We start from the raw sequence: 15623 nt of genomic DNA, 5'->3' as shown, positions 1-15623 counted from the left end.
GACTCCAGGGCAAAATGCCTTTCAAAAGAAGATGCCTTTAAGAGTGTAGTGAATCATTCCGGGTCATTTTTAGCACTTTGTCACCATCATTTACTACATTTCACTGTACTTGTCACCATAATTTGCAACAGTTTATGTAATGATCTATATAGAGGCTTATGGGCACTACAAACATGTGTTAATACTTGGGGCCAGGATCAGTATCCTCATCTAGAATGTTCTAGTTCAATCCTACTTAAACAATTTCACAGTTCTGTCATAACATTTGTTCACCATTTAATTAATGAATCCTTTCACACATACGCATTCACGCATGAAATGATAATTTCGTGCTTTAGTAACCATCAAGGCCAACATAATTTTTTTTCAATGTGTCCCTAACTGACCTTGGACATTGAGGATGTCCACGTTGGGGCACATGACCCAATCACGTAGAGGCCATGCATTCATGTCATTACAGTGCCGTCCCATCCAAAATGAAATTTCCTAATTTGCCATGGTGTCTTTACTGACACCCCATTGGCAGGATGTGAACGAGACATCCTGGCACCGAGGCCTAGTTGGTATGTCAATGCAAAAATATTCAAAACAATATTTAATGAAGCATCCATGCATGTTAACAAAGCCTGAATAAAGCTGAAATAAAATCTTTTCAAATATTCCCTTCAGAATGGCGGTGGTGAGGATTGATTGGCTGCTAACGAGGAGGGTCCTATGCAGGCTGCATATTTCCACTGTATTTTTCGCAGTAGGCTAAAGAATGTTCTGTGTTAAAACGAAGGGGAATAGAACATGTCTCATGAGGTTGGATCTCTGATTCCACTGAAGTAAAAAGAAACGGAGGTTGGCCACAGAGTCCAGACAAAGACGTCTCTGCCTGCCAGAGCTACGTACTGACCACAGCTATTTTAATGGACTTTCCTTTGTAAACTTTCATCTAGACGCCGCCGTCAAGTCCCCAAGTGTATCACTTAGCTAATCTCCTCAGGAGGTGTAGCCAGGACAATTTGCTGACAACATTTTTCTCTCTTAAATCCACTAAGTGTTGAAGTAGTGTCTCATTATACTCTCTCATTCCATCATTTGCCATAGAATAGATAGTATCCAAATGAATCTTGATGATAGTTGATATATTAGAAGGTTCTGGAAGGGGTGTAACTACACGGCATGAGACGAGGGCACAAGCTGACAGGAACTCACAGATGGTCAAAAAAGGGAAGTCACATTATAATGGAAACTTGGACTGTGCTGAGGTGGAAACTGAAATGGATCAGGCAGAGGCGGTTGATACAGCTAAAGTATCTTTGGATCAGGTAGCCTCGAGCTCTGGACATACTGTATATCAAATCAATCATACTGCTTTGAAAAGGACCAACTGGTATTCTGGTGTAAGATAGGAATTGTTGTAGCTGCGTTGCTGTTTGTGACGTCCCACTCGGTATGGACTGGCCGACAGCTGTGGAGGAGGACATCACAAACCCCTCAGGGAGCTGCTGTAAAAGTGAATGATTTCAGAGAACCCCCTGGCCCCTCACCAGCACTGCTTTCTCACACTCGCCCCCACAGAAGCCCATCCAGGGAACACAGGGCTCTGCTCCGAGACAGGAAGGACCTCCACTGGCCTATGAACCTGCCTGGCCTCCCCGACACCAGAAGGACTGGCGTCCCTCTCCACACAACAGGCACCACAATCAACAGCTATAGGAAAGGCCCTGGGGAACAATGACAGGATTGTGTCGGCCACTTTTCAAGCACTGGAAATGTCATTTTTGAAAGCAGAAAAAGAACAGATACAACCATAGGGCTTCCTGAAGATCTGAGTAAAATATGATCTCATTAGGAAGCCATCAGGTGATGCTAAAGGTGCGCAGAACTGCAAAGTAGGCTATAGGTTAGCATATGCTTTCTTTCCATAAAGATGATCTAGAACAGAAGGTATGTGGGATTACCCGAGAAACCAGCACTATTAGGTGACATGGCTGGATTCAGGTGGTGGGTTTGGCACCCATTACAAAAGTGTTTCGCCAAGACGTTAGCTCATAAGGCTGAGATATTTTCTTTTAAAGGCTGCAATCAACATAAAATGAAACAAAGGTCTATTCACACGGAACACAAACTATTAATATAACCAATAATTGTGGGGGGAAATGTTTGCAATCTGTGTCTTATATAAAACCAAGTTTCAAGGTATTAATTCTCAAATTATTTGTCCTGAGAGGAAATATCGTGTGTGCGCTGCAAACACTGTGTTGGATAGAGTAATGCCTTCTTTTTACATTATTTGACAGTTTTACAAAACACATGGAAAAGTCAAGAATTACTTCGAACAATGATCACCCAAAATATGTAATGTATATGCTAACAGTGGCATTCAAACCTTACATAAATACTACAAAAAAGGGGGTGGGAATGAAATGTAAATTACTATGCCGTATATCAGTTAAATTTCCAGGTAACCTCATCAGTTGGCATTTTAGGGATTTTGAGGGATTAAGGAGATTTTTTGGGTCATAAAACTTGAAATTCTTTTTTTGTGGCTCATTGCCTGTATGTTACACCATGTCACGCTAACACCTTCTAAATGACCATCTGGGAAAACTATTAAACAGGATGACATGTGGTGAGTGTTATGTCCAGATTAGGTTATGTCCAGGTTATGTCCAGAAATGAGAAAACTAGTCCCTGAAAAACCTTACCCAAATCTATCAGAACATTTCAAATGTTATTTGCTGTTATTATTACGTTATTATTTGCATAAAACTATGTAAACTAGATGTACCGCATAGCGGTACAAAATATGACCGCCGCTCAGTCCTGTACATCCATTCCGCGAACATAAATCACACTTCAATTTGTCTCCATATTTTACTCCATCCCCCACTCTTGAAACTTTTGTGTATGCTTGTTTGGCATGCCTGAGTGTGTGTGTGCGGCTGCTCAGAAAATAGCCTACTGGTGCTGAAAAGGTGAATAGATTGTAGAATAGCCAAAGAAGATGTAGCATTGTTATAAAACCTTTAAAATCTCTAAACAATCACAAGTAGGGCAGTTCATCACAGTTCATCCATTGCAACTGGATTGATGAAAGGTCACTTACACCTGTAGGCTACATTGTATTTGGGAAAAGCAAAAGGTATCAGCATAATGTTATTTATTTATTTATTTATTTATGTATGTATGTATGTATGTATGTATGTATGTATGTATGTATGTATGTATGTATGTATGTATGTATGTATGTATGTATGTATGTATGTATGTATGTATGTATGTATTTATAAACAAAAACATCTCTGTCAGTTCCATGCCGTTTTCAACAGCTATCAAAAACAAAGGTCATTTTGTGGATGGATGGATTTTTTTTTAATGTTTCTTCTTCTACATAAGATTTTAGTCATCTTTAGTTCATGTAATACTTTATTGTCAATGCACAAATTAAGTAACAGTAGTCTGAAACGTTATTGTTAATGCACAAATTAAGTAACAGTAGTCTGAAACAGTAGTCTGAAAATGCTGTTTTACTTCTAACCAGTGGTGCAAATAACTGACATGTCCAAATGGGCCTTGATGAAATGCGTCGCTAGACTGTTCATACACATTTTAACGGGACAAAGTTGAAGAGCTGTTGTCCGTTATTGTTCGTGCAAATATAGGCTGATTCATGTCCCCTTGCATTGTGTAACTGAGATCCATTGCTAGTCTGGCTTTCACGCTCTGGCTATTCTAAATGCAAAAATGCATCAGGGAGTTATGACAAAACTGTAACTAACAAACTAGATCCTAATAGAAAGCTGCTAAGCGCTGTAGCTTCCCTAAGCTACAGGTAGGCTTATAAGGTAGGCCTATTTACAACATAAATTGTCAATAGGCTATGCTGGCGACACAAATAAAATCTCCTTTGGAAACCAATGGCTTACGCCTTACAGTATCAAGCGGACTTAAACTGCCATATCGTGGCGAAAAGTTGTAATAAAATTCACGCAGCTATGAGTCAAGGAAAGCGCGAATGAAGTAGCCACTTCTAAATGGGACCCACTACACAGTAGCTTAAGGTGTGTTGCTAAAGCAGCCATAATGAAATGAAGGTGTCATTGTTTGGATACTTCACACACACGTGCTTTTTAATTTCACAGACTCCAACTTACAAGCTGGAATCAAAGCACATCGATTCCCCTCTCACACCCTGCACGCACTTAAAACAAAATAAACAGGCGTCTCAGTCTCACGCATGTATAGGCAAAACTGTATCAGACCGGTGTAACGTTGGTAAATCTTCCATTACACAGAATGATTTTTGTAGCACGTGCAACAAATGACAGTCGAAAGATACAATTACAGTGCTGCTATCAATTTGCTTGTTATAACCGCATTTATAGTTTTCTACTAATGCAATCAATCAAATTGGCCTCCATCACTCAACCAACGCTAACGGTAACATTACCTAGGTCCTTATTGATATTATAAGATTAACGTACCTGCATGTGGCACAATAATCGTCCCACATACTCGACGCACCCGACCAGTAGCGCGACAATGTGACGTCACAGAAGCGCCGTAACCATTTATACTCGCGCGTGGTGGTCGCAACACTAGTTGCAATATTCTCCTGAACAGAGGTGTCGCTGTTGTGAAAAGACTAACATTAACTACTTACACAGCAGAAGAAGCTGCAGTAAGAAACACCAGTAGCTAGCCTCTGTGATGGTACTTCAGACTTTGGTTGCTACTATTCACAACTACCATCATCATTATCATGTAGTTTCCAAGGTGTGTGCACAGATAGATAGATAGATAGATAGATAGATGGATATATAGATAGGTACTTTAGTCATCCCGAGGGAAATTTTAATAATTTAAACAGTTTAGTTAGCTAGCTAGCTAGCAGCTGGCTGAGTTTGTGTAATTTCCTGAAGTGGAAAGAGATTTTGTTCAGGCCTTAATAGATATTCTTTGTTTGAAAATAAATCGTTTTTATTCTTTCCTCTTAATTCCATGTGTTGCAACTCTCACTGGTAACTTTGTTAACTTATCCAGCAAACTATTAAAAATTCACGACTGTAACAAAACACTGCAACTCGCTTGCCCTCGAACTAGTCCATCTTCCTGTTTCCGCCTTGTCGCGCTCGTCTGAAAAAAAATGAGTGGTGCGCTACCTCGCGCTACACGGCCAAAACCCTGGCGCGCCAGAGAGATCTACGTCATTTTGACGTCACATTGTCGCGCTACCGGTCGGGTGCGTCATGTATGTCCGCTTGATACTGTAAGTCGTAAGCCATTGGTTTCCAAAGGAGATTTTATTTGTGTCGCCAGCATAGCCTATTGACAATTTATGTTGTAAATAGGCCTACCTTATAATCCTACCTGTAGCTTAGGGAAGCTAACCGCTTTCTATTAGGATCTAGTTTGTTAGTTACAGTTTTGTCATAACTCCCTAATGCATTTTTGCATTTAGAATAGCCAGAGCGTGTATATCTCAATCTGAAAATTAAACAATATCGGGTGCCTATGGACTAGGCTGGGTGAACCCAGCCTGATCTGCCCGCTATTTATTTTTTGATTTCTTAAAAGATTGAGCTTGGTCTGATGAAAGCCAGACTAGCCATGGACCTCAGTTACACAATGCAAGGGAACATGAATCAGCCTATATTTGCACGAACAATAACGGACAAAAGCTCTTCAACTTTGGCCCGTTAAAATGTGTATGAACAGTCTAGCGACGCATTTCATCAAGGCCCATTTGGACATGTCAGTTATTTGCACCACTGGTTAGATGTAAAACAGCATTTCGTTTCAGACTACGGTTACTTAATTTGTGCATTAACAATAATGTTTTAGACTACTGTTACTTAATTTGTGCATTGACAATAAAGTATTACATGAACTAAAGATGACTAAAATCTTATGTAGAAGAAGAAATATTCACAAAAAATCCATCCATCCAAAAATGACCTTTGTTTTTGATAGCTGTTGAAAACGGCATGGAACTGACAGAGATGTTTTTGTTTATAAATATATAAAAAATAAATAAATAAATAAATAACATTATGCTGATACCTTTTGCTTTTCCCAAATACAATGTAGCCTACAGGTGTAAGTGACCTTTCATCAATCCAGTTGCAATGGATGAACTGTGATGACCTGCCCTACTTGTGATTGTTTAGAGATTTTAAAGGTTTTATAACAATGCTACATCTTCTTTGGCTATTCTACAATCTATTCACCTTTTCAGCACAAGTAGGCTACTTTCTGTGCAGCCGCACACACACACTCAGGCATGCCAAACAAGCATACACAAAAGTTTCAAGAGTGGGGGATGGAGTAAAAGATGGAGACAAATTGAAGTGTGATTTATTTTCGCGGAATGGATGTACAGGACTGAGCGGCGGTCATATTTTGTACCGCTATGCGGTACATCTAGTTACATTTCATGTGAACATCGTCCTATACATGGATTTCTATGCAACGTCACGAAAACATGTGTGCGCAACCAAGAGGCAGAAAGCACCATAGAACAGCATAGAGCAATGCAAAAGAGCAAAAGAATAAAATTAGTTTTTGTGCTGAAAACTGCACCAATTCGAAATCACGATGGTTAGAGAATGTTAAATATGTTCAATATCCCTAACGGAATGCATGTCTTCGCCAAAAATGACAAAATACGATGTTATATTAATAATGCAAATGAATGTCAAACTTTGATGAAATATAGTCTGATATGAAATGTTATTATCATTGAGACAACAGGGGTATACAAAAAAATCCGATTGTAGCTTACAGCAGCTGACTATTTAGGTTAAGTTTATAACGTTGTGGACGGCCACCAAGCGTCTTCTGCCTCACGGCTGCGCGCGCATCTAGTTTTGTTGGTAAACGGGAAACCCGTGTATACTTATTAGACGTTCTCTGCGGTAAACTAGGCCTACAGTCCTTATAGGAACTTATAGGATTGTTTTTCCAACCCCCAACAAAATTACGTCTCACTGCAACGATGCGCCATCTAGTGGACAAATGACTACTTATCGCGATTCTATCCTAATTCTTTTTAGACCCCCCCATGGATGAAATTCTACGAAACTTGGCATACCCCCATAAAATTTGGTGCAGTTCTGAACATCTTAACTGAAGATAGGGGCGATTAAAGCAGAATAATATTGCATTTTAATTTTTCACCAGGGGGGTGCAAATCACAAATGAGTGATTATGGGCCAGGTTGATGTGGGCCCTTGAGACCAACATACCATAAAAGATTCTTCATCCTCAGTGCCACGGTTCAGGTAGGAAAAGTAGGAAAAACTGCTTTTTTTGCGGTTCCCAAAACTGCTTTTTTTGCGGGGGCCCAGCACGGGGGGGGAGTGGCCCTCGGGGACGAAACGAAATTTTTCCGTAAAAGTCTAGTAGGGCTACATACCCACCAAATGTCATGTGCCCTGGTGGTTCGGTGTCACGGGTATCGTTGACCAAAAATTCAGGAAGTAGATGACGGGGGGGGACTTTGACAATCCCTATATGACCGCTTCGCTAGCTTCGCTAGCGGCGGTCATAATAATTTATGCATGACATTATCCAAAAATATGAATTGATAAGATTAATCATTTTCATTAGTACTTACTACTTTATTATTTATTTTACAGTATGAATAGCATCAAACAGTAACTAAGTAGATGCAAGTCACACTCTTCAACAACAAGTGACCTCAATCAGGATGAATCGTAAGTCCCTGCTTTCATCTGACCCCAGAAACAACACAGACACACAATATACAGATCTAAACCAGAGGGGGTTGCCAACAGACCAACATGTGAGTCTGTTTTAGGCAGGCTTAGTGTAATGACACATGGTGCTAAAAGAGGGACCTGGACCCCACTGATGCATGTGCCATAGCTGTAAACTGTGTACCATCGTGAACCGAACCAGAACTTTGAGGAAGTAAAGATGCTTGACCCTCAGTGCACAGATCTAGCTGAACTATGCAGATGAAAATATGCAGGAGTAGATGTGGAGGATGAAGTGCGGCATATTAAACAAACCAGGGGGTGAGTGAATCTCACAGGGGAAGAAAAAGACACATAAAAGAGACAGGTGTGTTGTGCAACATTAAAAGAACAAATGTGTTGTGCAACACATGGCTATGTGCATAAAAAGACTATATACAGTACATAAAAATTGTATCCACTGACCGTACTGGCAGCTGGGTCCGTTAAATCCTGGCGGGCATTCACAGATTTGAGACGCACCTTCTTTACACTTGCCCCCATTGAAACATACCCCATAGCTGCAGGCCGCTGCAGAGACAACACAAATAACATTTAATCACACTTGTGAGACAGTTCATCATCAATCTGGAACACATAAGAAACAACAGAGTGGAGGAAGTAGAGGAGAAAGGGATGGCCAGTGATTCTGAAGAGATTTATTTTCTCTTGCGCATTACAATCTCATGTCATGTCAGAACTGAGACAGATAAATAAAAATGAAAGACCGTGCATACATTGATGCTGTCATAAACATTTAACAACACATGAAAATAAATACATTTTGTTGTACACAATCCTGTGTGACAGCCAGAAGGATGCAAAAGAAACAAGTCAATTCTATTTACTCTATTGATGTTTTACTGCAGATTAACTCACTAATCTGATACCACTTCATCTAGCTGAGGGGGAACCCAACATGAGAAGTTTACATGGAGGACCATGTCTACTACACTCAGCCTGTGTGGAACGCCACTCATTCACTACATAGAACTAGTATTCTCAATGGTGACTTCAAGGCAGCGCTGCGACCGCAGACTTCAACCCTAACCCTAACCCTTAACCCTAGCCCTTGCCTAACCCTAGTGCCTTCCATGCAGCGCTGCCTGGAAGACGACGTTGGGGGCTTAAAACACCAAACATCGCACTGTATACACTAACCATCATATACAGTAGTTATACACCATACAGTGAGCTATGTAGTGAATGTATAGAATGGGTCAGCCAGTTCGTTTGGACTGATAATCCAGGTGGCTTGTGGGCCACCTGCCGTGTGTGTAATTCTACACCTGTCGGACACGGGCCCTCCTGCTTGTTTTTGACAGTGATGCCGCACTCCACTGAGCTGTGACCTCTTCCTGTTGACCCTTCCTGAATCTCTCCTCGGGCCATCTGCCCTGGTCAGCAGAAAGTATCAAAACACTCCCTTCATACATGCACCCCTTGACAGTATTCCCCTTCATGTTGCCAATGGACATAGCTCAGAGCATGAAATATTTGGAGGAGAATAAAGTCTAAAATCACAGGTCCAAAACACATACACAGAGCTTTTTTAGTTTCCATTTGTATTCATAGATATTCTGGATTTGTACAGAAAACCATATTAAACCAACATATGAAACCTTAAAGTCAAGATTACCATGAAATGATTAAGAGCCAAAGAATTTCTTTCCATGTCAGATATCTCCAAAATATGATTCACATCATTCGCACAACACTGACAGTAATGCAAAGTGAAAGTGAGTATTACAAACACATGTCAAAGACAATCCTTCTTAATGTACACACACATATACAAATGTATGATGTGTGTGAAGACCAAACCCTCAGGGCATATATGACTAAGAACTGGATATATTTCAGCCATTTTTAAATATATATATATATAAATATATATATATATATATATATATATATATATATATATATATATATATATATATATATATATATATATATATATATATACACAATGTTTAAAAAAATATCTTAAATTGCAACGAGTGCCTTGTAAGCTGAAATATAAATATTTGTCAATGCACTAGGTCTCGGTTCTGTTGACACATTTGTTAATATTTACTGTTTCAAAAACATTGGCAGTCAAGGCAATCAACATGATATGCATACTGAGCAGAGTTTGTGGTTTCCTGTTACACTAGTTTTTAATACCCATTCATTACATTTTTGAGCAGGAAATCCTGTCATCTATTCAAACACATTTTACAAATTTACAAATAACACTCTAAATAGAAACTGTACAGTACAGACACTGAACTTCAGGTACACTCTTAGAAAAAAGGGTTCTTGTGGGTGCTAAATAGAACAATGGGGGTTCTTTGCCAAGGAAATAGAACCTTTTGCCTGAAAATGGTGCTATTTCTTACTCGCGAGGATTATATATCCTCTCCTTTAATTTCTCCTAGTAAAGAGATTTGGTAAATATATTTTTTTCATGAAGGTTTTTAGGACCACATGTTATTTTTTTCTGCCTATAGACTTTTGTTATTTTTTTCCTGCCTATTGTTTAATAACGCTCAGCATCTCCTCTGCTACTAAAACCACGAGTAGGAAAATTCTAATTCCAATGATTGTTCTTTCAGGTACCCAAACCATAAAAAATACACTGATGTCCTGTGGTGTCTGATCACTATCCATTTCTTAATGACCACAGCTAATCTGGTTATGTATGTTATTTTTTAACGTTTTGTTATGGAAAACATTATTCCTCAATTTAATTCCTATACTACTCTGACTCTGTCTGAGTCTCATAATTCATGTCTTTACTCAAAGGAGACCCTGCTGGAGTGTCTTAGGAATAAGTTCAAAAAGGAAAGGTCTCCTTTGATAAACCTGACGACGGTGCAGGAGATTAAGAGAAAGTTTGGTGTCAGAAGACAAAGAATTGTGGACCATGTGCCTCTGGAGGACCCACTTGGACATCAGGTGCCATTTTTACATTCTTGCTTGTCTTAAGCCCGTTTGTTTTCTTGTCTGTATGTCTATATGCTGGCTAGTCACAGTAGCCACTGTTTGTCAGTACAGATATCTTAATATTACACATTTCTCTTTGCTAATTACAGAGAGCAAAAAAGTACAGAGTGGAGGTCCAGATGTCTTCTGATTGCGAGCCAACACAAGAGGTTTGTAATATGTTTGTGAATGAAATGTTGAATCACACAGCAGTTAGGTCCGGCTACATTATTTATTTATTTCTGATTGAATGAAAGACTATCTGGCTTGAAAATTTATATTATCATTGCTCACATATGTTTTGCATTCTCTGCATGTCTTTTTTTTCAGATTATGTTGGACCTTGAAGCAGTTGGGGAGGACTACCACAGCTTTCAAGAGCATATAAACTAGAGCTAAGCCTGCATAACACCCTCAGTATATTGACCCCTAACGTCATCAGAGTGGCTGACAGTGGGAGTCAGAGGGAGAGGATGTCAAGCCTACGAGATACTAACACAGATGGTAAGTCACCAGCTTCTTCTTTTCCCTTGTACCCTTCAATTATTTAATAATAATAAGATCATTAAACTATGTTTTAATGAAATCATTCTTTGTTTCTTCTGACATTTCAGACCTTCAAAAAAGTGCTGCTGTCCTAATTTTCCCTGCCATTTTTAAGGAGGATGCCAAGTTTCTGTATTGTTTAGACGAGGTATTTGATGTTTTTAACATTACAATTAACATTGCTTTATGTTGTCAATTCACATCATAGACTCTTACAGGAGATCCCTTGTACATTTCTCATTTGCATAGGAACCACTGTGTTTCCAACAATCATCTTCCAGGGTGGTGATACTCCCCTCCTTGCCAGGAGAGCATCCATAAAGATGGATGGCATCACAATAGCAAGTGGAGAGATGGATGTGCCACATGCCCTCCAATGTGATTGGCCCCTCCCCTGACATTGATGCCTCCTTAGGCCTTGTCTGTATTTTTTGTTTATATTTTCTTTTTGATGTTCAGTACCCAAAAGAGGTCCACCACACAATACTATTCTTTGAAAGACGCCTTAACCTGTCTATGTCTAAGCCCTCCACTCCAGTGTTGTGTGTGGAAAAAATGTTATCATAAAGTGTGTTTTATAATCATTTGAAAGGTATTAATTTGTAAAAATGTAACTATTGCTGTTTTGAGCGTATTTAGGACACATTTTTTATGCAAGTAATATAGCAGATATGTTTAAGCAATGAATATGTAAATTAATGTGTAAATATGTATCTATTGTTGTTTTGAGTGTCTTATGACACACATTTTTTGCGAGTAATATAAAAGATATGCTAAAGCAATGAATATGTAAATTAATGTAGAAATACTGAATACAGTATTTGAATGATATTTGACTGATGTGTCAATTTTTGATTGATGTCGTCTATTTCTATTTAATATTTCGTACACATTATACGCTACTTCTCATTAATTTAAGTAATACTACTTCCACTACTAATAATACTACTACTAATAATACTAATAATAGTAATAATAAGTAGTAGTAGGCCTAGTAGTAATAAAACACACCTGGTACTTATGGTTCCATTTAGAACCATTAGAATGTAAAATAATGGCACCCCTGATGGTTCATCTTACCGCCCTTACTAGACCCTTTCAAGAGAGTTCCATTATCAGCATCACAGTTGGCCCCACAAGGCTTCCGTTTTAACATTCCATATGTTATCTTAATGCAGAGGAAGTAGACTGGGAACCAAATAGAACGTTCAAGCATTGTTTTTGTTTTTATTGTTGAAAGGGTCTATAATGGAACCATTGCGTGTTTGTGTACAGGAAAAGACTAAAGAAGCACATTTGAACCCAATAAAACTGAAGAGGGAAATAATGTTTCAGTGGTAAAGGAGAGAGATTATTGTATTCACTGGAAATAAATACAGTGATGTCTAAAAAATATGACGAATTGCTCTGGTAACAGGGCACAATATACAGTATAACTGGCAAATGGCCACTTCCATCAATAGATAAAAGGCCATTCAATTGTTATTGATTGCTTACAACCATGCTTAAGCACAAGTATCCACATTAACAAGCATTATATTCTTCAAAAGCCAAAGCAACTGATAATTTACACACCCTACAGATGCCTGTTATCTGAAGCCAAATTTGAGTGGTTACGGCTTAATAAATTGGCGATGGAGCAGCAACGAAGAGGCAGAACATCCTCATATTGAATTAAAAGGCTCTTTAGGTGGTGGACATGTTCACACAAGCCTCACTTTTAACAACATTAGACATGGGAGGTTTGTCGACTCAAGAAGTGGACTTCATGTTTGGCTGATTTAGAGCCTGAAGTAGTCTTGACATGGGATGGCTTTCTAACTGACCGTTTACTCCAAGTCGAATATCCTAAGTCTTCCAGCTGTCTCTCCGATTGCCTTCCTTCGTCACAAAGACCTCTTGTCAGAGTGGATTAGTCGACTATAAAGGCAGAGGGGTCAGGGAGTCTCTTGGACCGCTCATTCCTATAAAATGCTAGATGAGCAGCAGGTGTCATAAGTTAAGCCTTTCAACCTTTTAAAGGCCTTTAAGCATTAAAACATATGTTTTGGAAACAGTATGTGAGAGAAAATGTTTGGATCTTTGGTAATGAATGATAATCTGTTTGACAGTTAAATTTGTTAAGCAATGAACAAGTGTATTGTTGGAGATTTCATTCATAGAAGCTTCACAAAACTATTAGCTGGTATGTTTTATTATTTTAAAAAGAGCGAACATCAGATTATTAAACTTTATAAACTGAAAATATTTTATTCTTTTGAGTTATTCCAAAGCACAACATGACTACACTAATTGGGACAGGGTTATGAAAAACGTTCTGTTTGTCCTCAAAATGAAACTAAAGCACAAATAAAAAATATGCTATTGCTCTTTTTAAACTTCAGTTTCACTAGTTGCTTTGATGTTCTCAATCAGAATGAAATACAGAACTGTGCTGTCCTGAGTGGACAGACACGTACTGTCAAATTTAAATGTGGATATTGTAAAGATACTCTTTGATGCCATATGTTGGGGATGGAAAAATACCGGGGCACTGTAATCAATTGTTTCCATTTGTTGCATTTCTGGTAGTACTAATGTTGCTGTTCTTTGCCCAACAGAAGTGGTCTTTATGACATGACTTTAAAAAGCCCACCCAGTAATCCCACATAATTAATGATGGTTTACACACAGTTTACCATTCTGCTCATCAAAAACTGCTGTACATGTGTGAGATGAGAGAGCAGCATCTTGCCCCAATCAATACTGATGACAGCCAGATAATCCTGGCCAAATTGCACGACTTCAAAAAGGTGTTTGTTTCTAAAGATCACATTTTACCGACATGTTGAAGAAATTCATCCACCAATTGCACAGTACAATTGGTGAAATTGAAAAAAAAAACAGAATTTGTGAAATTAAACCAGTGTATCAGAACAGCGTCTTAACCTTTTGAGCATGAAAGGTGCATTCACATCAGAGTCGTCCATGTTCTTGTGTAAGTGCTGTGTTTTGTTCTGTACTTCCAGATTCTCTCACATTCTTGACTCTCTCGCTCACAGGGGAGACATACACCTTTAAAATACATTTGGCACTCCCTCCTCACAGTGCTTCTGCTAGGTTCATCAACTATTCAACAGGAGATATACATCCAAAAACACATGGAGGAATCTCAACTATTCCCAAAGTCAGGAGTGACGTATACGCTCAAAAACAGAAACAAATCATCCGGCATGTCATATCACAGTTTATTGGAAAAGAGTGAGTGGAGGGAAAAAACATATATGATGGCATGGTCGAAGAACAAGACAGAGTGGTGCATGTGCACGTGTCAAAAGCAATATACATAATTCTTGATATATGGAAATTCTCTCTGCAGAGAGCATAAACTATGAGGGATTGGTATTTATTACATGATACTAGATAACTTGTGAAAAAAGTGAATTTGGCAGGGCTTAATATTTAGGAGGTGTCTTTGTAGGAAAGTCTAGCATGTGGATTCAGTTTATAGTTTTTGTTTAGCACACTACTTAAGCATATTCTTACCACTCATAATGGTTTGCAGCTTAGGAAGATACTTTAAGATGGTTTTGATAAAGTAAATGTTTTTGTATGAGCTAGAAGTGTCTAATAAACTTTTTTACTTCTTAGTCAATATTCTATCAGTGGTTTTATATTTTAATCCGTGGCTTTGAAAGTCATTCCAGTAAAAACTGACAGACCTTATTGAAGAATGAAGATCTTATCTTCAACATGGTAACACCTGTGTTGATGTCCCAAATACACATTGAGCCCCTGGTCAAATGTCTATACAGCTGACTATTGCGATATTTCTTTATTATTTGTCTTCTGAATCATCAGTATAATATGATCTAAATGTTATACTGCCCAGGAGGTACACAGCAAATTGTGTTTCCAGCTCTACTGTATGTTTACATTTTCGGTAAAAAGTATTGAAATATATCGCAATATGTATTGTATCACTATATGTCGTGATCTATTGTATCGTGACTCGTGTATCGTGATGTGTATCGTATCATGAGGTCCTTGCCAACAGACAGCCCTAGTGGGCTCAATGAATTAGGCCCCACTAATTTCCCCTCAAAAGCAGCTCCAATGTAATGGTGCCCTTGCAGTACATCAAAACCTGGGACGGGCTCAAACAACACAGTGGGCAAACAGAATATATGGGAAAGGAAATGCAGAGGATAAAAAATGAAGAGGATAAAAAAAAAGCTTCTTCACCAAGGATGCTGTGTGTGGTATGCAGCTGGTGATTACAATGCCACTCCAGCGTAAAATCTGACCACAGGCCCTGGGCCAGATCTCATCTGTAACAGGGGATAAGTCCTTTGATACCTACAAGGAGGCAGCGTC

General features: G+C 38.8%; 1 protein-coding gene and 1 long non-coding RNA gene across 2 annotated transcripts in view; one reads left to right on the top strand and one right to left on the bottom strand.

Annotated features, from left to right (window-relative positions):
* megf6a (multiple EGF-like-domains 6a) overlaps window positions 1–15623 on the bottom strand; it is a 96625-nt gene that overhangs the window by 78300 nt on the left and 2702 nt on the right. Inside the window, exon 4 of the mRNA XM_042097357.1 lies at window positions 8178–8282. Coding sequence (XP_041953291.1) covers window positions 8178–8282 — 105 coding nt within the window. The remainder of the gene's footprint in view (window positions 1–8177; window positions 8283–15623) is intronic.
* On the top strand, window positions 10400–10855 carry LOC121713099. The gene is made up of 3 exons (XR_006032736.1): window positions 10400–10435; window positions 10542–10694; window positions 10832–10855. It is a non-coding gene; the product is annotated as an uncharacterized LOC121713099 (long non-coding RNA).

Source organism: Alosa sapidissima, chromosome 7 (assembly GCF_018492685.1).
Source record: "Alosa sapidissima isolate fAloSap1 chromosome 7, fAloSap1.pri, whole genome shotgun sequence".
Taxonomy (NCBI): Eukaryota; Metazoa; Chordata; class Actinopteri; order Clupeiformes; family Clupeidae; genus Alosa; species Alosa sapidissima.
Note: the sequence above shows the minus strand (reverse complement) of the source record. Positions and strands in the feature narration are given on the sequence as shown.